This window comes from Arvicola amphibius, chromosome 11, assembly GCF_903992535.2.
Source record: "Arvicola amphibius chromosome 11, mArvAmp1.2, whole genome shotgun sequence".
Taxonomy (NCBI): Eukaryota; Metazoa; Chordata; class Mammalia; order Rodentia; family Cricetidae; genus Arvicola; species Arvicola amphibius.
This window is the reverse complement of record NC_052057.2, coordinates 73,915,980-73,942,323: the sequence shown is the minus strand read 5'-3', so window position 1 is coordinate 73,942,323 and position 26,344 is coordinate 73,915,980. Positions and strand designations below refer to the sequence as shown.

The 26,344-nt window shown below is 37.5% G+C and overlaps 1 protein-coding gene across 1 annotated transcript in view; it reads right to left on the bottom strand.

Moving 5' to 3' along the window:
* The window catches only part of Arfgef1 (ADP ribosylation factor guanine nucleotide exchange factor 1), a 94,139-nt gene that overhangs the window by 9,318 nt on the left and 58,477 nt on the right, over positions 1 to 26,344 (bottom strand). Inside the window, exons 20-33 of the mRNA XM_038347303.2 lie at positions 25,007 to 25,135; positions 23,798 to 23,956; positions 23,427 to 23,577; positions 16,105 to 16,195; positions 12,523 to 12,563; positions 12,266 to 12,435; positions 11,485 to 11,636; positions 11,181 to 11,353; positions 10,267 to 10,427; positions 9,328 to 9,458; positions 5,638 to 5,767; positions 4,985 to 5,120; positions 4,764 to 4,902; positions 2,960 to 3,032 (exon numbers count right to left, since the gene is read on the bottom strand). Of these exons, the coding sequence (XP_038203231.1) occupies positions 2,960 to 3,032; positions 4,764 to 4,902; positions 4,985 to 5,120; positions 5,638 to 5,767; positions 9,328 to 9,458; positions 10,267 to 10,427; positions 11,181 to 11,353; positions 11,485 to 11,636; positions 12,266 to 12,435; positions 12,523 to 12,563; positions 16,105 to 16,195; positions 23,427 to 23,577; positions 23,798 to 23,956; positions 25,007 to 25,135 (1,836 nt within the window). The remainder of the gene's footprint in view (positions 1 to 2,959; positions 3,033 to 4,763; positions 4,903 to 4,984; positions 5,121 to 5,637; positions 5,768 to 9,327; positions 9,459 to 10,266; positions 10,428 to 11,180; positions 11,354 to 11,484; positions 11,637 to 12,265; positions 12,436 to 12,522; positions 12,564 to 16,104; positions 16,196 to 23,426; positions 23,578 to 23,797; positions 23,957 to 25,006; positions 25,136 to 26,344) is intronic.

Below are 26,344 nucleotides of genomic sequence, written 5' to 3'. Positions count from 1 at the left end.
AGCCCAGGCCAGGTGGTGGTGGCATAAGCCTTTGATCCCAGCCCTAGGGAAGCAGAGGCGGGCAGATCTCTGTGACTTTGAGCGAGTTGCAGGACAGCAAAAGAAAAAAAATGGCTCCCTTTCTGACCTTCTCTGAGTTCAGGCCTGATACCATCCATGTGCTATGCTAAGTTGATGTTACAATGCACGCAGAACTAGCCAGCAGGATGCACACATATTCTCCATATCTAACCCGGCTCACACGGGTTACAGTGGAGCAGCTAGTGAAGCGTCTTCTGTTCTCAAGGAAACACACTGAGAAAGGAGGAGTTGACTTCAGGATGAGCACTGTGCTGTTCTCTAGAGTATGGCCTCACCTGGGTTGTGGAAGGCTTGTGTTCCTAGAAACAGTGCTGAGCAAGCAGATTTTAACTGGCTTCATGTCAAATGAAAACATAGTTTATGATCTGTCATTTCCAGTTCTTGATCAAATACAACTATATATACATTTACTATAGGAGGATTAAGTATGAGAACATTTTTAAAGATTTATTTTCAATTATGTGTATGTGTTCATTTGTGCAGATGCCCAGAGACCCCTGGAGCTGGAGTTACAGATGGCATAAGCTCCATGTGGTGCTGAGGAACAGCTCAGGCCCTCTGCAGCAGCAGTTCCCTCTCTCAAACACTGAGTCTCTCTAGCACTCTACATCAAAGAGCCATTATTTTAAATCTAGCAGAGTATTTATTTGACCATATTGACTTCAAAAAACAATTTAAAATAAAAACACATAGGAATACTTACAGTAATACTTAAAACTGGGTTACAACACAAATGGTTGAAAAATTATTTTAGAAATTTTTGAATATTAGGGTAAGAAAAAATCTTCATGTAATTGTGAAAATATTGCCTAGATACGCTAACTAGTATTTACATTTAAAAGTCTTTTAAGTGTATATATAATAGTAACTATTTGAAAATGTCTAAGAAACAAATGGAAGCATGCTGATCAATTAGTAGGGAGGTAGAATAAAAACTTGTATTTTAAGCTCTGAATTCTTTCTTGTACATATACTTCTATCACATCTATTTTTATAGTGACAGGTTACTTTTAAAATACTATTTTAAGTGCACAGCAAGCATTACTTCAGCTAGGAGTGGCAGTGGGAACTTCTGACAACCTTGGCCAGTTCTAAGTAGTTAGGGAAAAGAGAAACACAGACTGAGAATAGAGCTGATGGGGAGCAGAATGGTGGCAGCAGCAACAGCAGCTTCAAGATCAGAAGGTGAGCCAGGGTTGAGTGGGACTTAGGTACCCAAGCCTGAGTTGTGGTGAGATGCCTGACTTAAATCTTCACAGCAAGTCTCACTTTATACAGAGAGTAAGTGACATACACAATAGTACAGACCCTATATTGCATATGCTACCCTGTGTGACAGAAGAGTCCCCACAGCAGAGAGTAAACTCATTCCTGGCATGCACAGGATATTCAACAAGTGATGGGGTGTCTAACGGATCAAACCAACACATCAATTATGGAGCAATTATGAATCTCTGTGGCAGATACCACAAGAAACAGAATACTACTCTAGTATGTAATCTATGTTTTTCCTATTAACAATTAGTTGAGAAATTTAAAAGCTATGGGAAGCAAACAGGTCAGTCGGCACTATCTTGCTACTATGCTCTCTGAGGTTTAAAATTCAAGGGCTAGGGACTGTTGACAGTTTTTGCAGAGGCCCTGGGTTTGACTCCATGTGTAACTTAAGTTCTAGGGGACCTGCAGCGCTTCTGGCCTCCATAGGGCCCTACATACTTGTGGAGCATAAAATTTCATGTAGGCAAATCTACATAACACACATAAATCTTTTTAAAGTTTTCAAGGGCTAGAAAACCAACATGAACAGTGTGACCTAGTTTGATTTTTTTTTCTTGCTGTTTTTGGTAAAATGGAAAAGGTAGAATCAGAATGAAGCCTACATATTGGATAAAAATACTTCCAACATGAATGTTTTGATTGTGGTGATCTGAGTTATCCTTTTGGTATCTTCAAAAAAAGATGTGAATCTCATAGTGGTTAAAGAACACCATATTTGCAAATTCCCCTAAAAGGACTGGATAAACCATGTGGAGAGAGCATGTGAGGGAGTGAGCCAATGACAGAAGCAGCACAACAGGGCAAAGGTAGAGGGGAGCGTACATATGAGCAGGCTAAGACACATCCTCTATATTCCAGTCATTTAATGCTGGTCAAGTGTTTCTTGTACAACTATGTAGGAATCTAATATATGGGCTGAAGGGCACATTGGAATTGTTTCACTGTTTGTATAACTGATGAAATTATATCAAAGTAAAAAGGTAAAACAAGATTTAATATTTTTAGTGTAAAAAATTTCTATATAATCTGGCTTCTGCATTCATAACCCTTGAAATTATTTTACTCTATGCCCTAAATAAACAGTAATTTTAAGTATCCCCTTCATGGTACTTACAAAGTATAAAACTCTTATACATAAAATTTATCATGAGGAATTTTAATCTGAGAATTTCACATAAGAAACGTACACTGTCTTTTAAGAAGAGCTGGTCTCACTGCCAGAGTTCAGATATTTGTATCCAGACATTCCTATATGCCACTCTCTAGTGCATGTGTGGAATCAGAAACAAAATTCATGCTCAAACTTAACCCTCTATAGCAGTAAGAGTTCATCTGACAAGAGGGCAGTGCCCTATGGACAGGGTGATGTCTTATAATAAAAGGTTAAGGGGCCAGTGTGGAGGGAGAGGGCAGCCTCCCGTAGATACACGCTGCTCCCTGTGCAGCCGCCCTCCACACTGAGAAGCTGGCCTCGGGTATCTCTAGACTGCCTAGGACTGGGCATTCTGTGACAGCAATGGGAACATTAGGACACCGACACGTAGAGTTTGGCTACAGTTAAATTACTTGCCATAGACAAAATCAAATAAGCTTTACTTACCAATTGTTTTTCACTCATGGGTGATGGAGAGGGGGGAGCAGCCTCTCCTGAAGTAGGACGCCACGTCAGGAGCCTTTAAGATACCAAAACAAAACCAGTCACTGGGCCACAGTAAAGAGTTATGCCACATGCAACATATTTTAAATGGGCATTAAAAAAGGGGAAAGAAAATTACAGTCTAACTACTGATAAAAGCAATTTTCTGAGATCTATTCAGTAAAAATTTTCAAAGATGTACTTTTGGAAATTAATTCAGCAGCACTCAATATAGTTATAAGGATAATAGTTTCATAGAAAAATATACTTTCTAAAGTGCCATGGATTTCAGACGTATTTCTTCTAAATACTAATGTCTTAAATATCACCCTAAAGCAAGCTTGTTTTTTTCCTTTCTTTTTTTTTTCTTTTTGGTTTGTTTTTGTTGTTTTGAAGACAAGGTTTCTCTGTAGCTTTGGAGCCTGTCCTGGAACTAACTCTTGTAGACCAGGCTGGCCTTGAACTCACAGAGATCCGCCTCCCTCTGCCTCCCAAGTGCTGGAATTAAAGGTGTGTGCCACGACCACCTGGCTTGCAAACTTGTTTTAAAAGTCTGACACTTTTCAAAACAACAACAACAACAACAACAACAAAAAACTCATAGAATTAAAACTTAAAACAAAATTAAAATTCATAAAACTCTTAAAATCCTATTTTTAAAAGATAGAAAAATTAGGTCAATAAGGTCCCAAAGATAAATTAACTTGCCACTTATGAATTAGGAACTTGCAGAAGAAATATGTTTAAGAATCAAAGGCTCTAGAATCCAGGCAGACAGATGCCAAAAAATGGTTCTGCTGCAATAAAGAGAAGTTGGAAATCGATCTTTTCTATTAAGAAAGTTTTATATATATTATATATAATTTTTATATATAATATAAAATTATTATATATAATAAAATATATATTACCAAGAGTGTGTAACTTAACAAATTAAAACACATGCAGGTCCAATTAAAAATAATGCATAGCCAGGAGATTTATATAAAGAGCTTATGGGGGTGGAGCAAGTAGGGAGCGCTGCAAAACAAGGATTCATACTATCTCACCTGCTCCAGGTAAGTGGGAAAGTATATTGAATAATTGGAAGTGGGTCAAAGAAATCATTGTGCATCTTTCAGTATAGACCACTTTTCTAGTTAGTGATTTGTTTTACTTTCTATTTATAATTTTACTATTTATAAGGCTATTATAAGAACATAAACGAGATTTAATTCATGTTACAAAACAGGATACAAAGATTAAAATGTGGAATAGCTGATAATTTTCATATGACTTTATATCAGCACTGGGTGTATTTAATGTTTCTAGGAAGAGTCTATCTATAGACTTAAACATTTCAGACAGCAAGTAAAGCTATATACAAATCAGAAAACTCCAGGGCTGTGCTGGACAAGAATTCCAATCTATCCTATGAATAATCCAGGTGCTAATGTATCTGTTTCTTTATTGATTAAAAACTACTCATAATTCATTCCTCACAGAAAGATAACAATTTAGTGTTTACAAACAGATTTTCTGTAGATTAATAAATTTACTGTAACTGAAAGACATGTTAAGGAAGGCCCTCGTTAACTCAAACTATCACCTGGTGTGTGATATGTTCAAAAACCAGAAGAATCATAACATTATGATCCACACTTTGGAAAAACATGGAAGATTTTTGTTTACAAAGAACTTACTTCATGTAGTTTTTACAGTTTAGTAATTACTCACTTTTAAACCCAGTCAATATATAAATACAGAGTAGACCTGTATAAAATCTTACGCATGTGGTATTGTAGTTTTGAAGATATCCAGGGTGCAGTTACACGTTTTATCCCAGATTTCTAGAGTAAACTTTTCACCATTCAGAATAACCACATTTTCTAAGCAGTTTGTACCAGAGCGTGCTAACTGCTCATTGTCTAGAAGAGAAAAGAGAATTCATTTACATATCTGAGGTGTCATATGTCACACTAGGTGTTTACATAGCTGGTACAGACCTACCTTGTTGCACACACCAGTAGAGCTGGGCAAAAATATCATCCAAAAGTACATCACTAAGAACTTCTAAATACTGGGTGAACACATCACAGATTGCATAAAGGGCATGGTTGCAAGTTGTTGTCATCCATTCGGCTTTCTGGGGGGAAAGGGGATTATGAAAAGAAGGTCATGCTATCCATCAACCACTAGACCCTGTCTCAAATCGCCTCTCCTAAATCACATTAAAGATAATTACACAAGTCTCCATGTCATATTGCTATATAGGACAGAGAGGAAAAATGAGACTCTCTGGCCACAGAATCTGAAATACATATCTAAGTGGTATATAGTAAAATAAATAGAAATAACTACAGTTAACTTTACTTTGTATTCTTTACTGAACAAGAATTCAGCATCTAATATTAAAAAAAGGTACTGGTGTTTCTTTCTTATGTCTATAACAAAATATGGAAGAGAAGCTGACAGTTAACAAAAGCAATGAAAATAAAAAGTAAATCACTAATTCAGTCCTATTTCCAAATGGTGTCCTTGCTAATCAAAGAAAATAGTATTTCTCATGTACTGAAGACACCATATTCTAGGAATTCTTTATGTTCAGTGTGTTTAATTTCAAACACTAACATGTACTGAGTGAAAATGTTGTGTTCTCTTACCTCTGTCTGTTGCTCTGGCAATTTCATATTATCAAAGATTCTGAAAACAATTCTAAACAAGTCCTGCCACCAGTGCTTCTCGTAAGTGTGGCCATAGGTCTTCATTATCTCAAACATGACTGTCAAGCCCCTGAGTAGCAGAACACAGTTAGGAAAGCTGTGATGAGAAGCAGCAAAACTGTCTTAAGAAAGCTTTAAAAGTTTACAAAGCTACTAAAAAAGTTAAGTTAATACTGGTTGTTAATGTATATTGAATATAAAGCAATTTAAGTTGCAAAACAACAGGTTCCTTTAGGATACATCATCCAGAAAATAAAAACTCCAAAGGCTCTGATGTTAAGGTTATTTATTTTTCTGTTCCACTCCCATCCACTCAGCTGCTGAAGACTGTACATGGACTCTGCAGGGGTCTGATTAGGAAAGGCTTCTATAGCTCATCTGTTTGAATGCTTGGTCATTAGGGAAAGGCCCTTGTTAGGGATTAGGAGGTATGGCCTTGATGGAAGAAATGGGGAGCAGACAAAACCGTGTGTTATTCTGCCTAGTAATATGTCTGCACCCTTCAACTCAGAAGTCTCTATTTCTAGAAGTGTGAAAATTGAAAATGGTCAGTATCTTTAAACATTACCTAACGACTGGTACAGAGCCTAGTTCATATGCTGCTGTGTTCCTCAGGCCTAGCATATGTAGTAGGTTTTCGAAAAACATGTTATGATGATATGTAAGATAAGTATGATGTATGTTCAGTACCACAGCAAGTTCCCACCAGCCTGCAACACCTAATGCATGTTAGGAACAAGATATGAGACTGAAGTGACTCTCTTCCTTACATTAAAACTATACCCATCAAAATTAGCTAGGAATTACAGCCTGAGGAACTTTACACTTTGCTGTTTTTGTTATAAAAGAAATTCTTGCAAAATAGATAATAATCCAAAGTAGGGCTCAGACCATACATTACTCATAAAACTCCATAATATCAATAACATTATCAAATATTTCATTTTATACTTTTACATGGCAGACTGATTGGCAGAGGACCTCTTTAGCAACTTGTTAAAATTCAAGACTATTCCTTAATAAATTCTTTTAGCCAGTGTGGCTGCTTTAAGAATGAGTACATATGAGGGAGAGGCAGAAGGATCAGGAGCTTAAGGTCAGCCCGAGCTACATGACATTTTGTATCAAAAACAAAACAAGAGCTAATTAATTAAAAAAATTGTTTACAGTATTAAACAGACTAAAATACAGATTTAAGTAAAGTAATATATTTCATTTCCCACTAATATATCTAGTAATCATATTATTATATGTAGACCTGCAGCCATTCAGTCAGAAAGGAACACACAAGAGGAAAGGCAGAAATGCAGTCACCAGCCAGATGCAGAGGAAGCAAGATGAAAATGACTGAGAAAAGGTACCAAGTCACGTGGCTAACACTGACAAGAATTATGAGTTAATTTAAGTTGTAAGAGCTAGTTAATAATAAGCCTGAGCTAATTGGTCAAACAGTTTATAATTAATATAAGCCTCTGTGTGTTTCTTTGGAACTGAATGGCTGTGGGACTAGGCAGGACAAAAACTTCCGTCTACAAATGCCCCCCCCCCCACCCGATGTTTGGCAAGAATTTCCATATAAAGTCTGAGAAAGCTTTAAAAAAGGAGTCTAGACAGACAAGTACAGAGTCAAGCTCAGCTTCTTGGTAACCATCTTTATTCAGGTAGGGTCTGTTTTGCTGACGGCAAGCAGAGTCGTGGCTCCTTTAAGAAAGGCTTCCTGACTCAGTATAAGCAGAAAAAATCCTGTGGCTCTTTTAAGAGGCTCTGTCACCAAACAATTAAATGGTGTTTATGAGCAGTCTAAGGCAGGCTTGTTGGCAGTGGCATAGACCTTGAAACTCCACAGAATTGTGGCAATAAAACACAGCACCTGCCAGTATCTCTGCCATAAAGATAGATTCTCAGAAATCTAAGGAATGGGGCACAGCAAGCTGCCAAAGCCACAGCCTTAATCCTAGCCATATCCCTTAGCAGAATAAAGACTCATGCAGTCAGAAAAAGATAGAGATACGCAGTAAAGACAGATGCAGATGAAAAACAAACCTCCAAATGCTTTACAGTGTGTTTAAAAATATATGTAGACTTAGGAGAGGAAAAAAAAAAAGACAGAGAAAGTCCTAAAAAAAGATACAGTGTAGCTGGAAGTGGTGGTGCACTTTAATCCAAACACTTGGAAGGCAGAGGCAGGCTGATCTCCTTTACTTTGAGGCCAACCTAATATACAGAGTAAGTTCCAGGATGGCCAAAGATACACAGAGAAACCCTGTCTTAAAAATCCAAAAATTAAAAAGTTACATAAAGATTGTTACTGTATGATATTGTGTTGTCTTTGAATTGTTTGACTGCTGAGGAAGGAGCAACACCTTCTAAAAGACATTTGATTATAAATGCTGCTGGATCAATCCAACCTATATATTTTGAAAATGCCTTGACTTCAAAATTTAAGTCAAAAGATATGTTACTCTGGAGAAGAGGTCTTGCTTTTATTTCCACAGGAAATAAGAGGCTGTGGATTCATTCTGGGTTAAGAAAAATCAGGTTCAATCAAGAAAGACCCCATAGGAGCAGATGGCTCTTTGTTGCAGTTTCTTCTGCTGCGTTCCACACCCAGAACAGCTTCAAGGTGGTAAGTTGAGGTGACAGTTTCATAGAAATACTTAGTCAGGATTTGACCATAATCCTAATGTTCTCAGGGTCCCCCAAAGATTTACCAGCAAGCCCAATCAGCAAGAAGTAGCCTAGAAAACTATGCCCACATCCCCCCCCCCCCCACTTATGGATGCTTGTCTTGTTACAAGTTGTTATGGATAATGATCAGGAAAAACACTAAAGAAAGGAGATTAGATTCAAGGTTTTTGTTTTGAAAAGATAAAAGAGGAAATGCTGACAAATAATCATCTTGTACACTGTAAAGATTTGTCACTCATATTGGTTTAATAAAACACTGATTGGCCAGTAGTCAGGCAGGAAGAACAGTCAGGGCAACCAGGCTAGGAGAATTCTGGGAAGAGGAAAGTTAGAGAATCAGTCATCAGCCAGACTCAGAAGAAGCAAAATGATATTTCCTTACTGAGAAAAGGTACCAAGCCTTGTGGCTGAACCTAGTTAAGAATTATAGGTTAAGTTAAGTTCTAAGAGCTAGTTAATAAAAAGCCTGAGCTAACAGACCAAAGAGTTTATAATTAATATAAGCCTCTATGTGTTTTCTTGGGACAGAATGGCTATGGAATCAGGTGGAACAAAAACTTCTGTCTACAAATAAAGTCTAAAACATGCCTATCTAACTCTTTTTTTCAAAACAGGGTTTCTCTGGGTAGCCCCGGCTATCCTGGAACTCGCTCTGTAAATCAAGCTGGCCTGGACTCACAGAGATCTGCCTGCCTCTGCCCCCACCCCCCACCCAGTGCGAGGATGAAAGGTGTGCGCCATCACAGCTTGGCTGGCAAGATCGATCTCTCTCTCTATCTCTCTCTCTCACTCTCTCTCTCTCTATCTCTAATTCTTAATATATTTGGATAAAAAATAATAATTTTGTGGTCTCTAACTGTAAACTTGTGTGTAGCCATAATAAAAGTTAATGAGAATAAAAATAAATCTTTCAAAACTTAAATTTCAAATATGGATTGTTACCTGGTTCTTACATCTAATTTGCATCTATTGATGATACATGACAGCTCGAAGAGAATCGGGAACCACCCTCTCACCCACACCCTGTCTTCAGGGGCCACATTCATGTCGTCACTTGTGTACTCCTTGAAAGCCTTCAAGAGAAAGGATGCAATCAGTAAGGCAAAGATACACATTCTGACACAGTCAGTAATATTTCTCAGGAAAAACAATAAGTGCTTTACCAATCAAAGGTGAGAAATTTAATATATAATAATTCACAAAAAGCTGAAGACTATAATAACTATCTGTAAAGAGCCTTTGATTAGACGTTTTGTTTTTGAAGTTGGTTTTACAGGGCTAGTCACAGCTTAGCAGTTACTCTTGTAAGGAAACTGGGTTTGGTTCCCAGTATCCTATGAGGTGGTTAGCAGCCTTTAACTCCAGCTCTAGGGGCATTTAATGCTTCTGGCTTCCACAAAAACCTGCCTATACACATGTGCCCATACCTCCTTCCCCACATATACACAGAATAGGTTCAGATATTCAAGGTCAAACTAGCAAGGCCGTCAATCCAGTCCTTTATTCCAGTGCTTAAGTACACACTCATCCACGTGTGACTTCAGTGCTGCAAGGCACAGGCAGACAGGCAGTAGGTCAGATGCTTAGAAACAGGTCAGGTATCTTTCTCCTTCACTTGCCTTTCAACTATGGACACAACTTAAAACTTCTTGCACCTGTCTCCTTATCTATATAAAGCTGTAACACAAGCTGCCCCATTTGGTGTTATGAAAATCAAACGAATAATGTATTTACTTGGGAGAACTGTAACTCAGAATCAAGTTCAAACTAATTTTGGGCTCAAAATAAATGCTTCCTGTACACTAACTTTCCAAACAAATACAGACTTCACATTGTACCCATTACTCGCAATATTCTGTTTACTAAATGATGCTACCATACCTGAGGTCTATCAGACACATATTTTGCACAATGGCGAATTAGTCGAATCGCTTCCATGCTTGTGTCTGGGAAAGCTGCATTACATGCGAACTCAGACAAACACTTCACTGCATCCTGGAAAGAATCAATAGTGGCTGGAAAGTGTTTTTCAAATACTAGAGCTAAAACAGAGAAAAATAAATAGAAATAACTACACATTTTCAATTATTTTAATTGTATCCAAGATATATTAATCTCTAAAGGAGTACATACTTCTAATAGGTTATCAAGGGTTTTGCCACCTAACAAAAATGTGTATGGGTTCTCTTCACAACTAGACTGTCACGAGTAAGATGTGTCTATTTTGTTCACACTCTAAACACCACATAATAAACTAACAGGTGCACCTTAACGCTTGTTGGGCAGATATGCAGTTACTACTCTTTGGATAGCTGTGTTTAACCATGCCTACAATGACATTTTATTCTTGAAATACTTAAGTAAAATGCTTAATACTTAAGCAATCACTCACTAAATGATAACCAAGATAGTCCTACCCCACATAAACACAAACTGGGTTTAGAGATGTGCCTGGCCATGCTCAGATTGTTTCTGATGGTGCTGGGGACCCAAACTCAGGCCACCCCACTTACACAGCAAACATTTAATCACTATCTTTTATACAAGATTAACTTTAACTTCCATCCTTAATACTTCAATTTCCCACAAAGTCAGAGAAGATGGTTCAGTGGTTAAGAACAATATAAGAATCAAACAAAGTACTCTGCTTCAAGAGCCCAGCTGCTGGAGATACACCTCGCTGTTAGTGTATTTGACCTAGCAAGTTCCAGGCCTTGAGTTACTCCAGCACCACCAGTCAATTGAACACAGTCAGCTTTTCTAGCTGCACTTGAACACAGCTAAGGAATACTTACTGACAATGTGCCCTGTTGTCTGAAAGGCAAGCTCTACTATGCTTTCATCTTGGTCTGATGCAGCTAGATGGAATACGGAGAAAATATTCTTCCATCCTGAGCGAATATTTGCAGCCTGAGAATTAACCATCTGTGCTATACACCGTACAACCATATCTCGAATTGTTGGAGACCTAAAATAGTAATGTAATTGCTTAAATATGCATCCACATAAAATTCAATCCTTTTTTAAAAATTCTTCTCTTTGGAGTAGAACATAGTAAGATATTACTGATATTCAACTAAAAAGAAGAAAACATATTACCTATTTCGTTTCATTATATGTTCAAAAGGCCGTAAGAAATCCTTTTGGAATCTGAAATTTGCAAGTTCCCCTTTCTCTAAAAACTTCATTGATAACTGCCTCAGGGAGTCAACTGCAAATATGGCCACATCTTCATTAGGATTGCAACCAACCTGTAAGGGCAGCAACAAGACCAAGATGCTAATGTCACAGGTAAAACTATGACATTTCATTCTTTCCTTATAAAACAGCACAAAACAATCAGCATAAGAAGATGAATCCTAGGTTCTTCACAGAGGCACCAGGATGCAAAAAATAGAAAACAGATATTTTAGTGAAACTGTCAAAAGTTTCAGTAATCATTTCTAAAAAGAAAGCAACTCAAAGTTTTTGTTTTTCTTAAAAAAAAAAACTATATGTGAATGTGCATTGGACATGTGTGTGCGTGTCCAAGGAAGTTGAGTAGAAAACCGTATTCATTCTTCCGAAACTTGAGTTTTAACTCTAGGTGGCTGTGAGCTGCTAGACGTGGACACTGGGAGCTAGACTTGGGTCCTCTGCAAGAGCCACTTCTCAGCCCTCCCTTTTCCTTTTCGAGACAGGATCTTGCTATACATGTCACCCAAGCTGCCTCAACCTACCCAAAGCGCAGGCAATAAAAGTTTGTAACATGATCCTGAAATGTTTTCTACATTTAATTATACAACTGTAACAAACAACTGCTTAGAAGAAATAAAAATCAGATTATGATTAGGAAAATTTTAACAAAGAAAAATATTGCAAATGTAAACAAATACAATACCTTATTGAAATGATCTCCAATAACTTCCCAAATGCGAGACCACTGCAGCCGTATTCTCCCCATGTTGTAGTAGGATATCTCCACTATTTTCTGTAGACTGAACATTCTTGGGTGTGCAGTGGAAAGCAATTCATCCATGGACACGGCACACAGCCAACGGACAAAATCAACTAAAAATAAATACATTTACATTTTAATCTTAATTTTAAAGCTTTTGAGCCAAAAGGACAGAATAGGAGTAGAATATTCACACTTACCAATAGCATTTCCATCTAGCCGTGTAGATCCCGTAAATATTCTGGGGGAAAAAGACAATTAAAAAACTTAAGAAGTCTTACTTCTGTTATGCCAACTCAAAAGTAATGGCTCAGAGTATTAACAGTTCTTAGGTGTTTTAAGAAGGCCAAATGGCCAAATGAATATTTATTCATCACACAGCCTACTAACAAGAGTTGTCTGAACTGTTTCTCCTTCCCACTTACATTCTGTACTCAGGAGTGTACATTGTAGCTTTAATTACGTTTCTACAAATATGAGGCAAGCACCTCATAGGGTTCTAAAGATAAGAAAATATGAATCTATGAAAGCAATGAGTTGGTTTACTAAGAAATTATGGGATTTCCAAATTTTACTGATAATCTACTAGTAGCCTTAAGCAAATGCTCTACCACTGAGTTATATGTATCTCAAACCCTAAGCAAGCTCTTAAGATAGTTACATTTTATTTTTATAAGCAATGTTCATTTGATTAGAAAATTCATTTGGAACTTAAAAATGGCAAAAAAATGACAAACGCTCTCACTTTACCCAAGAACTGGCTGAAGCAGCTTCCTGACAATATTCAAGGGTTCGAGGATAGGCTACGAGACTCAGTGTTGTGCAGCTTTCCTTCCTGAGCGCTTTTCTGCACCACTGTCATAAGAGACTTCAGCACATACAAGTAGAACCTGTTCTTTTCACCAGGAACTGGCTTTTATGCAGCAGTATGAGGAGACTAAATCTTCACAGGTTTTATAACATTCATCAAATTAAAACTTCAAAAATAGATGTACATGATAAAGGGGAAACCTCAAAGGCAGAGCCAGCTCAAATATTAATCTTAAAAATACTGTACTAAGAGGAGTAGTTACCAATCACCGGGAAGTACTATCCATGTATCATATATATACTATTTAATATATTCATATTCATTCAATAATCAATATGAGCTATTATAATGCAACCTCTGTAAGCAGAAAACTCAAGCACTGAACTAGTAAGTGCCAGAGCCAAGATTCAAACTGCAGCAGGCTGACTTCAAAGTCCCCTTAAATACTCTTTATACAGCATCATATTTACATGAATTAAACTTGCAGCAAACATTTTCAAGATATTCTAGTTTTTCTCTAACACAATCTGAATGTCTCACATACAACTAATGTTAATCTTCAGTGTAACAATAAGAAACAAAACAGATTGGCAAATGTAAAATCTCAGCTCCTGCTGTACTTTCTTTTGAGTAAAACAAAGTAAGTAATTAAAAAATTTGGCAAAAAAACAAGCCAGGTGGTGGCGGCACATGCCTTTAATCCCAGCACTCAGAGACGCAGAGGCAGGTGGATCTCTGTAAATTCAAGGCCAGCCTGATTTACAGAGTGAATTCCAGGACAGCCAGAGATACACAGAGAAACCCTGTCTGGGAAACAAAACAAAACAAAACAAAAAGAAAAAAAAAACCTTGGCAAAAAACAAACACGGGAGAACATCAAGAGAACTGCATACCATTTAGCACAATGGTTAGATTGAATGCAGAACATAAAATACAGAAAAACTACAAAGTTCTCATATCAACCAAAGTAAAAACTGCTAGACTATGCACAAAAGCCAGATGATTTCTCTCAAACTAGAGGTATCCTCATGGAAGGCAAAGCAGTAAGCAAAATATACCAGAGTAAAATATTTAAACATCATAAAAGAACAAAAGTAAGGACAAAGACATAAGAAAGGATTTAACTGGAGAGAAAAAGAAGCAGATGGTAAAGTGTAGTGCAGAAAATGGAGACTGCAATCGCAGGAAAAGATGCAGGCTGTGATGATGGGAAAGACTGGAGAACAAGCATTGACAGAGAACTACCATAGCAACCAGAGGCTCTGGAGACCCAGTCATGATGGTAGAAGGCAGGGGGATGTGCAACCCGAGAAAGGGTGTTGAAATTCCTACTCACTTTGGTAGCCTGAGGGGCCGCTCTATTTCTAGCCATGTTCCACTAAAACACAGCCATACTGAAGAGCACAGCAGCCTGCAGGCGCATTTACAGTCATGCCTTAACTTTTTCAAGATTTTTATAATATTAAATAGATTATCATAATGACAATAAAGATGACTTTCTACAAGACAGAAACATCATTTAAATGGAAGATAGCCTGGGAGCAAAAATGGCAATTACTACCCGGCTCTGAAGCTGAATAGAGGAAGAAGGGCTCTGGACAGAACCACAGGCATGTTCTATGCTCCAGATTTCTCTATGAATGAGAGAACAAAACATACACTGTAAAAACATCAATACAAACTAGTCGGTTGTGAGAATGAACAACTTATTTAAACCCTTCTGTTTCAATTTTCTCATTTGTAAACTGAGGACAATAACACTCAGCTCTTGCTAACCTAAAATGATAAAAAAATAATACATGTCAAAGACCCTGTATGTCACAAGTCTTCATGCTAAATACAAGATGATAGACAGTATTTCTAGAATCTACACAAGGAAGATAACAAAACAAACAAACAAACAAACAAAACACCCAACACCAAACACTAGGAATTTGTTTCAAGAAAGAAGTTCCAGAAAGTACTTTCAGGGTTAGGAGCCACCGACAAATCTAGTTGTTTGTACTTGGGAAAGTGCCTCTACGGAGGGAGTGCTCATGGAAGAGCTTGAGGACCTTGTAGATCCCCAGCCCATGTAAAGAAAAACCAGGCGCAGCTGCTGCAACCTATAATGTCAGCACTGGAGGTGGAAAAAGAGAATCCTCTGTTAGACTAGCCAAAGTGGTGAGCTCCAGGTCAACCAACAAGAAATTGTTTCAAAAAATAAGGATGGAAAAAAAAGACACTTAATAGGTGGGTATGCACAGGTATGCCCCACCCGAACCCGCCACAGTTTTATCTGAAGTAAATAATGAATCAGTCTGAGTCTCAAGATCAGCAATCAAAGGCTGTTTTGAAAGCTTCAAACATAAGTAGTTTTAAAAAATTTGAATACCAGTATTGTAAAATATAGTTTCAATTTTGAGAGCAATCACCTGGAAAAAAGGAACCATCAAAAGACTGCTATAAAATATGGTTCTATTTGCTGTGCATTTTAAAGTAATATTCTATAGTGAAATAGTATGTAGTTTCTTTTAGAAAACAAGCTAAAAAGGGAATACCTAGAAATGTATAGAATGCAAAAAATTTAAAGACCTTTCCAAAGAAGTATATAATGAGAATTTCCAGGAAAATCCATTCACTTTATCCAGCATGCTGTTTTACACCACTTACCTAGAAAGATAAACTAAGCTTAATTTCCAAGAGTTGAAAAAAAGGGAATAATTTTCTAGAGAGATTTGTGAGTTTTTAAATCATGAATAGTTCCAGTACCAATTGTAACATAGCTTTATGCAACTAAAATCATTCCTGTATTTTACATTTAGAGAACCAAAATTAAAGGCATGTCATCATCTAAATCACAGCATGTCACAAAATAGTCTTATATTACTTTTTGAAAGTTATTTGGATAATATTTTTTTCTTTTCAAACAAGGTGCAAAATAGGGCTGAAACAGTATTCCAGTGAGAAGGGGAGAAAATGAATACCTTACCTGTCCACAGCAACCACAACACTCTGAGAGCTGGTTTCGCCAATAGACTCCTGAATACTTGCTATCTGCTTCCAGTCCACATTTCCTCCAACTGCCACACATGAGAGAGTATGCGCCATTTCAGTTAGAAAGCAATTCAAGGACAGAATCACTTAGAGCTCTAAGTGTTCTAAAACACATTTCTAAAGTCAGGTATTTAGCTAATAAAAGAAATGATAGTTACAAAGCAAGGACACACGCACTCAGTGAGATGTACTACATAATATATAAAACATACTTGCAAGGGTTACACAAATTAAAACCACTATGAATTTAGATCACAAAATTGGTGGTACTGGACAAAATTTTCCTTAATTTTTAAGAAGTGTGGCACCAAGAAATGCAGCAGCTCTACTGACTTCTGTAGATGGTTCTGGTTGGGCAGCAGAATTCTGTTAATCTCCAACCTCTTATATAAGAGTTAATTCAAAATTCTCTTTGTACATTGTAACTTTATCCACTCCTTCCAAAACTATTTCATATTAGATAGCAAAACAACATCCTTAGTTTTATTTAAACTGTACTTTAGGATTATCTTTGGTATATATCCTGACTACTTTTATGAGAAAATGCCCAGACCAGATTGACCTGTAGTGCACGTTCATGATTGATGACTGATATGGGAGGGCCCAGCTCACTGTGGGCGGTGCCACCTCCTGGTTGGTAGTCCTGGGTGCTATAAGAAAGCAGGCAGAACAATCTATGGGGATCAAGTCAGTAGTAAGCAAACATCCTGTATAGTTTCTGCGTCATGATGTTTGGGCCTCCAGGTTCCTTGAGTTCTTGCCCTGAATTCTCTGAAAGTGGTAATATGAAATTCATAAACCTTTTCCTCCTCAAGTTGTTTTTGGTTGTGGTATTTTATAATAGCAACAGAAACCCTAACCAAGACTGGAATTGTTACCAGAAGTGGAAAGTCACTTTAACAGACATGACCATGCTGTTTGGGGGAAGGATTGGGGAAGAAAACTGGGTCTGGAAAAGCCACTGAGTTTTCAAAGCTTTAGTGAGCTGTTGTGGTAACTAAGAACAATGATGAGAGCAGGACAAATGATGGGGATCTGGAGTTTTCAGGGGAAAGTTTGAAAGTCTCTTTCAGACTGCTGGACTGTTTGTGTGATATTTTGTGTTAAGAATCTGTGTTATCTGGAGATGGAGATGGCAACAATCCATATCAGTCAGTTGAGCTGAGAAAGCAGTGATGGCTAGGAAGAATCCAGCATCACTGAGGTATCATCTTCTGAGAAGTGTGTCTTCAGGGTCCACACACAGAGGAAGCTAAAGTTGTATCTTACACTGGTAGTTGAATTTGGAAATACCGAAGAGTCTTTCAGGTGATATCACTTTTAAAGGCATTAAGGGACCATGGAGAGCAAGCAGCTGAGGCTTAGCACTGAGAGGTCAGGGAGACCAATTAGTGATGGGGCAGCCTCAGCTGAGCAGAAGCCCAGGGTTGAAGGTGACATGGAGAGAGGCTGAGCTGGTGTGGCAAGCAATAGAGGCCCTGGAAAGGTTCCAGAAGTGGTGTATGTAGACCCCTTGCAGCAGAGACCTGGCCACCAAGGACAGCAGCAGTTGTGGAGCATAGCCGGTCTGAGACCACAACACTACAGGTACTGTGAATTGCAGAGAGTGTCCAAGCCTTTTGGAACCCAGAAGACCTTGGGTAAATCCCAGGCATTGGACACCGAGTTATTCATACTAATGGAATTTGGTTTTGCTTGACTTGATTGTGACTGTGCCCTGGTTCTTCCTTCTTGGAATAAGAAGGTATGTAACATTTTTAATTTTACATTGAGATCGTTAGATCTGTTTTTCACATCTATGTATTTCTCTTCCTACATAGTTCAGGCTCTCTCAGTCTCAGTCCCAGGTTGATGAAAGTTCTCAGACTTACTTCCCTCTACAATCTCTTCATTCTTTCACAAGACCAATACTCCTAAATCATCCTTTTATTTACTATGTTAGAGTAGAAATTCTTCAGCTGTCATTTAAGAACTCCTCTTTAACATTTTAAGCAGTATGTGTCAGTCATCACACCCAATGTGAGTGAAGGATTTCACTCAATTGTTCTCATTTATCTTATTTAGCAAAGTACTATTCAGATTAGAATTTATTCTTTTTATTTATCTTTTTAAAAAAATCTTTTATCATTTTACATACCAATCCCTGTTCCTACTCCCTCCACCTTCCCCTCACTCCATTCCCTATCCTCTCCTCAGAGAAGGTAAGGCTTCCCATGGGAGTCATAGTTCAAAACCACTCTAGGAATGTTAATAGTGCCTTCTCACCCAGGCTAAAATTCCCTGAAAGAATCAAGTTAAATACATTTTCCCATGTTCCTACCCTAATCCATATTAAAACCAATGTAAGTACTTAACAAGTATTTGTTGATCCTATTGACCAAATACTAAATTCTCTTCTGAATGCAGACAACAGATGTCATTTAAGCCACTGAATTCAAATTCTATGCTAGGAACTGAACAATATAAAATAGATACAACTGTACTCAGTTACTTTACCAACAGAGAAAGACACATACACACACACACACACATACACAATAAATTTTAATACAGTATAATGGTTATTCCATGGCTGAAATAGACTAATTATATAATTGTTAACTAAGAGTAAAGCTCATATAGAAGAGGATAATGGTGTTGGCTCATGGTTATAATGAAATAGTAACTGATTCTACATTTGGGAGGCTAACTATATATAAATGAACCTGAAGGAAAAGGTATCAGAAAGATGGGCTACTTATTTAAAATAATGGAAGTATGTGAGCCCATGCCATATTTTAACCTATTTATATGTGTCCATAATGAAACTGAGCAGGAGGCCCAGAGAAGGGAGAGAAAAGTATGAGATGGCAGCATAATGACACTAGAGAACATAAAGCTGATTCAGCACTGATATGGCTGTCTACTTGGGTGTTCCCTTCTTTTCTCACAGTTCCAAGTATATCCTTCCCAAAAGTTATGTGCTCAGATCAAGAGAACAACTTCCCCTAGGAAGACTATTTTTTTTGTTTTTTTTGTTAGTATATATGAATAGCTGTGCTCCATATCCAAACCTCCAAACAAGCTCTAAAGAAACTAGAAATGGAGTTTATGGCTGTTAATGTACTACTTTTTTTTTTTCTTGTAGCACACAGTGGCTCCCCCAGGGCTAGGATTATGGGATGTACCACCATGCCTGGCAATGCAGTAAAATAGAATGACTTGTCCTTTTAGAAGACTGACATGTTCTACATTTCCCCCCAAATACCTAGGTGTCACCTATTCCAATAGGAAATAATAGGTGTTTCCCATTTTTGAAACAGAAAAAGATGTGGAACATAAACTGAGTCTATCTCTATTAAGACAGGAAGTCAAGGATGAAAGCATGAAGTACATGACAAGAGTAACTGAGGTGAAGGGAGACAGTGCCAAGGAACATTTAACATAAACAAGCAAGCAGGAACCGAATGAAGGAAACATTTTAAGAGGAAACAATGTCAGACATTACATAACTTGTTTTGTGTATCAACTGAAATATACATTCTAAGAGCATCTTAAACTTTTATATTTAATGTAACATAACCATTTATTAAAATAAAGAAATCAAAGAACATATAAAATGTCTAGCAACTCAAAGAACCTATTTCACAAACATGTAATATCTTTTAGAGAGTTGTATAATAGTATAATAGCAACAAACAATTCTCATCTTATCAAATTACTCATACTTAGGATAAGAAAGATATGCTGTATATATTCTTAAAGACTTATGTGGCTGAAGGCACTGAATTTTCCAATACTAATATACACCATAAGTCTCTAATTCAAATTTATATATATACTATGAATCTTTTAAGACAGTTTTACTGTGTACCAGACGACCCTCAGACCTGTAATCTTTCTGCCTCAGTCTCCCAGATGCCGTGATTATGGTGTACATCTGCATGACCAGCTAAACATTTTTATATTTGGGGTGGTGTTTTTGTTTGTTGTTTCTGCAATGATGCAAATAAGGACCCAACTCTCAGTTATGAAACTTGACAGCAAGCAAGGCTAAGTAATCCGTCTTGCTGACCCTCCCAAGGCTTGAGTTCTTGATGATTTTAAAGTTTCTAATCCTAAAACATAAAGCTACAGACTTCTTTCATATACAATTTGCCCTCCATATGTGAGTTTCATATCTATCAAAAATATCTGAAGGAATTTCTGTGGGGGAATTAGAGGGAAGAAAGAAAAAAGTTATTTAATTATATTTTAATTTAAAAAAATAAAATGAAGTCAGGCAATAGTGGCCTTTAGTCCCAGCACCTGGGAGGCAGAGGCAGGTCTCTGAGTTCAAGGGCAGTCAGGGCTACACAGAGAAACCCCATCTTAGAAAAACAAAGAAACAAGTAAATAAACAAGTAAATAAAAAATATAAATGAAAAATATTTGGGAGAAAAATTTTACTTGTACTACACTTACAAAATGGTTTTTATGCCGGGCGGTGGTGGCGCACGCCTTTAATCCCAGCACTCGGGAGGCAGAGGCAGGCGGATCTCTGTGAGTTCGAGACCAGCCTGGTCTACAAGAGCTAGTTCCAGGACAGGCTCCAAAGCCACAGAGAAACCCTGTCTCGAAAAACAAAAACAAAACAAAAAAAAAATGGTTTTTATTTCTATGCATGTTATATAATTATTTGCATTGATTTGTTTCTATTTGGTATTATAAGCATCTAGAGATTATTTAAAGTTCACAGCAGGGTATGGGTTGGTTATATGGATATACTATACTCTTTATGCAAGGAACTTGAGCAGCCAGGATTTAAGTATCTCCAGGGGCCCTGGATTCAAATACCCATAGACACTAAAGCATGACTGTCAGAACAGTCCTGGAATGGAGTCATGTGAGGAGAATTCTGAGTGCCTGTGAGAATGTTCCAACGACCTCAGCTTCTTCAAAACATGAAATTGCTCTTGGAATGTGTTTTCATGCTCCTCCCAAGAGTAGCAGATAGGACTGAGTTTACTTCGGATTTTTGCTCTTGTTATTTTAATTACATGTTTAGACTATCTTTTATTTGCCTCTATGGAAAGACATGTTTTGCTACATGAGGCTTGTCCTTGTGATTATGTACAGCTTGAACTCATGAGAACTTAATCAGGTGGCCTTTCTTAACCTGGTATAAACTATCTGAGGCTCTGAATAAAGTTGGCTACTGCATGAAACTTTAGTCTACCTCATTAATGGCTCCTACTGGGGGATATTCAATCACCCTGAGTTTGCATTTGCATTAATAAAATTAATCTTGGGTTGTGAGTCTACCTTAGCAACTAGTTGACAGAAGGTAATCATACAGCCTCAGAGGGCATCTAGGAGAGATAGACAAGAAGGTGGGGTTTGGACTGGTGCATTTTCTGGTTTGGCAAAGCAGAAGCACAGGTATTTCCGAGACTATAACAAGGGGAAAAAGTTAGCTAACTGCAACCCAACGTCTTTGAGCTACAAGATTTTTTACCCCAGCCTTTGAACCTTGAGTCTTATTTATAAATAGACGACAGAGATTTAATTAAAGCTACCTTTAGAGGCAGCGACAGAGCCAGTGCCTGTGGGGCAGAATTCCCATCAGGCTGTGGTCTAAGTGGCCAGGCCACCACTACAGAAGCAGGCCAGTAACTGCAGAGTTGTAATTGCTGGCTGAAATAGCAGCTGATTAAGGTGCAGCCATTGTAAAGAAGTTAAAACAACAGGGTCCATTCTCCCAAGTCCCACTGCCTCTACAGCTGTGACTAATGACTAAGATTTCATAGAATGTGTGATGTGTAAATGCTGATTAATACAGAAAAACAGTAGCTTAAAGTGGCTCAGCTGGTATATAAACACGCAGCTTTCCCAGCTTGAATTCTAAGTAGAGCACCTGCCCCACAGAGCCCCTGCTGTGTGTGAGCACTGGCAAGAGCTGATGACCTGCTACTCAGGCTGGGTGGAAACCAAGGAACTCCAAGGGAGGCCTCTGCTCACAACAGCCCAAGTCAGCAGCAGTTCTCTTACAGCACAGACAGAAATAAAAGCCTGTAAGACCAGAAATGAGTAGAGAATAGAGAAAATCCAAGAGAGAACTATGACACAGAGTTTACACAAAAAACAGACATGATGGCTCCCCCTGTGATCTTCAAGGTGGAGGTGTGAGAGTCACCAGTCTGAGGCAGCCAGGCTTTCTACCTCACACTCTGCTATGGGATCCCCGAGAGACAGCCAGACTGTACTGCTAAATTATATCAGAATGACTACCCAGAAACTAATTTTACTTAATCCAACCTGAAATCAAAACATGGTCCTAGTCCTTTATCTTTTCCTGAGGATACACTTTCAGATTTGAAACTATTTTAGATTTCCTAAGGACTGCTAACAATAACCGAAATTACTGCAGGATAAATATAGGAAATGTTCACAATATAATGTTATGTTACAAAGTCTTAAAAAATAAATACTGCTGACTCCCTGGTATATCCCTTACTGCTCTACTGAAGTCCAGTTTCTGGATGGCTGGAGGTGGAGTGGGGAGGATGGTCAGACACTACTCCCTGGTCTCTAATGCACTGAGCACTGGGCTAAGTCCTCGTGGATAAATTCTTACGTAGTTCCAACAGTCTACAATTACATGACACCTTTAGTTTGCAACGGTGTAAACTGAATCTAGAACTAACACAGCTAGCGTCTAAGTGTAAAAGAAGTAGAGAGGAACTCAACCCAGAAGCACAGAAGTCAAGGTCAACGTCTCAGTTTCCTCCCTGGGGGAGCTCCCTCCATTCATGACTGAAAATGACCATCTTTCATTTTTTTGGCACCTACTTTTGCTAATATTTTCATTTGTGCTACTGGCCACTCCAAGCTCTTCTGAAAGCTTGGGGAAGAGGTTCCATCCTGACAAAGTTTGGGTGAACCTACAGAGTGGCTTTGAGATGTCTGCGTGTGAATGCTTTCTCTAGTTGCCCCAATTATCTATTATTTTATACTAGACTACACATTTAAGTTGCTTGCCTAGTCTTAAAAGTAAGTTGAGTGTATCCTTCTCATAGTCACAAGGAAGAAACTAAGTAGCATTTAATATTGTAAATCAAACCAAGTGAAAAAGACTAATTTCCTACTTAGTCATCTTGCTTTTCTCTATTACATTAGGCAAAGGGCAATTTATCTCATTTCTCTAATTATATTTCATTGGCACAATAAAAATTATATAACCTAGAGGTTTAAAAACAAATTTTGATATTTTCTAAAAGTAATTTTAAAACCCCTCACCAAGTCCCAGACCGACAAATTCATCAGGGGCCTGATCTTTGGTTCCAGTGAGTGACCCTTCTCTGCCCCTCACTGTCCCGGAAATGTAGCGAGGCTTCACTCCAGTTCCTATAAGCTGTGCCAGCTCCAACTGACTGATACACTTCAGGATCTTTAGTATAAAAGGAAAAAAAAAAAGTGAGGTTTTAACAATATATATCTTAAAATATATGCAGTTAGGATTTAAAAACAGATTACATTATAAATCATTATTAAATGCTGTTTATTTAAAATATACTAAATTATTTTCCACAATTAAGCCTACTAGTGGTATAATTATTTAGCATCAACTCATTTTAGAAATTGAATTGCAAAGTTAAAAGAATCTCTACCTCATGCCATGAGTTTCCTAAATAATTTCCATCAGTATGAGCCACTGTGATGAGTGTTTTTATTGTGTCGATATTCTTCTGTTTCATTTCAGTAATTCCAGAACTCACTGTAAGTAAGGTAAATCTGGCTAGTGCTTGAACATATGCATCTCTTTCCAACTACAAAAAAGGGAAAATTTTATTTACATGGTTGAAAATACAGAATACTGACTGACCTCTAATTCATGTTGATCAAACTATCTATGTGTTTAATAAATTTTAAGAGAAATGCCATGGATTACACACAAAACTAAAAAAAATTAATCTTAAAATAAGGCAGGAAGTTCATAAATTTCTTAAATCTAGACACAATTTGAAGTACCAATCCAATGAGATTTTCAGTAATCAACAAATGAATTCATACAGTGAAAACAAACTTACTGAAAAAGATTTTTCAATTATATTAACAAAAACCTGCTTTATGAATTTGTTCACTTTTTTCCTCTACAACTAGGCTGTATTTTGTAATATACTAAGTCATAACATTCACAATGAAATATTAAATGGGTTAAGAAAAAAAAAGAGTCTAGCTAAAAGTCATCCTTAAAGTCCATAAAGTCCTACAAGGGCTGCTTTCATGGAAAGTATGTTAGGTACTTGGTGTGGCAATATCTTGTTTGTGTTCTAACAAAGTTTGCTAGAGATCAGGGTGCTGAGCTAGCCATTAGTTAATCATAGAGACCAAGTGGTGGTGGTACACGCTTTTAATTCCAGCACTTGGGAGGCAGAGGTAGGCGGATCTCTGTGAGTTTGAGGCCAGCCTGGTCTACAGAGCGAGTTCCAGGACAGGCTCCACAGCTACACAGAGTTACTGGTAACAAGTGGCTGTGGCTGCTACTTTACTTCTTTCATCATTCAGCATTTACCCCATACCTGACTCCAGGTTTTTATTGTTAAGATCATTTAGAATGCATGCTACAATTTGGTTCTTTTAAAGATAACTATAACTAGTTCTGAGGCTTAGGCCAAAAGGTATCTAAAACAAATACTTACAACACCTAGAAAACTACCATACAGAATTGCTCTGAAAGAGCTTCTCAGAAATTATTCATTTAATTCCATCACAAATGTGAAGTTGGTTTTTAAGGAAGTCAGGAAAAAATACCAAGTGTTGAACGCTACTGATGGCATGTGTTTTCCAAACCTGCCATGAAAGTAAAATTCCATTACCTGGATGCTGAAAATGCACGCAATTCTGATCGCACATCTTATCCCTTCTAGGCAAAGGGAGGCTACTTCAGTATCATCACAGTCTTGTAGACCCACACTGAAAGCGGCCAGAAAAGGAGTCCAAGCCAGCTAGAAAAATTAAAAATTTAAAATATACCATGAACATCAAGTGGTAATTGAGAATCTTGGCACAGTATGTGTGAAAGCTTTCTTAAAGAAAGGATAAAATTATGTATCTTGGACTTAAAAAATGGAAATGATCATAAATTCAGTAATAACCATAGGCTTATTTTAAGAACAGTAGTTATAAATTATTCACAACAATGAAAACACAGGAATAGTTAACATTCATATAAAGTCTTATCGCTGACTTAAAATTCATTTTTCTTTGCAGGCGCTGACCTTTGCCATAACCCTGACTCTTTAGCTCCAATACAATCCTCTGAGTCATTTTCCTACTTGAACAAAAGGCCCTACTTTTCTCAAAGCCTGTTCTGCAAACATCATTCAGCCTTTCTTTTACTATTAAGTACTTACATTAAGAAGCAGTATTTGATTCCTAGTTAGACAGTATTTTAAAATATTTACTCATCTGGAGGCTCTGATCCACATCTATAATCTGAGTTTCAGACGTGGAGTCAGGGCTGTGAGTTTGTCAAGGATGATCTGAGATCAGATCAGTGGTGAGACAATTTCTCAGAGGGTAAAGGACGTGGTAGGGCAGCTCAATGGTAGAGCACTCACTTAGCATAGACAACAAACAACAGAAACCCACATAACTCTGAAACATCTGATATGAGTTATGTTGCTTTTAATAGTTCATTGAGCAGCAAAGCTGTAAGTATATAAAGTTACAAAGATGAAAATATTTTACCATTGTCTTATAGATATGATGAAACTTGTAGCACTTCTAAGAAACACAAGTTACTTGGAGTTTTCTTCTAAAGTCCAGAAAGATTAAAGGCAAACGATAAAATCTGTACATAGCACACAAGCTGCAGCACCCTGGTTCTTCCTCGGCCTCACTCTACATGTACAACACTTGAAGATGCTGCTCCAGAGATAATGTGTAAGCATCAAGAACAGTATTTATTGATCAAATTATACCTAAATAATACTCAGTACATAGTAAAACTACTGTTTGTTCATAACTGCATAAATCTCTCTAAAATAAGATTTAGCAAGATATAAAATGTTCTCATGCATATGCTTATATCCGGTAATATCATAAACCACATTCTAGAAAATTATAAATTTACTTTCTAGTCCTGTCCCCCAACCAACTTATTTACTGATGAATTATAAGCCAAGAACTATAGCAGATATTAGAAATGAACA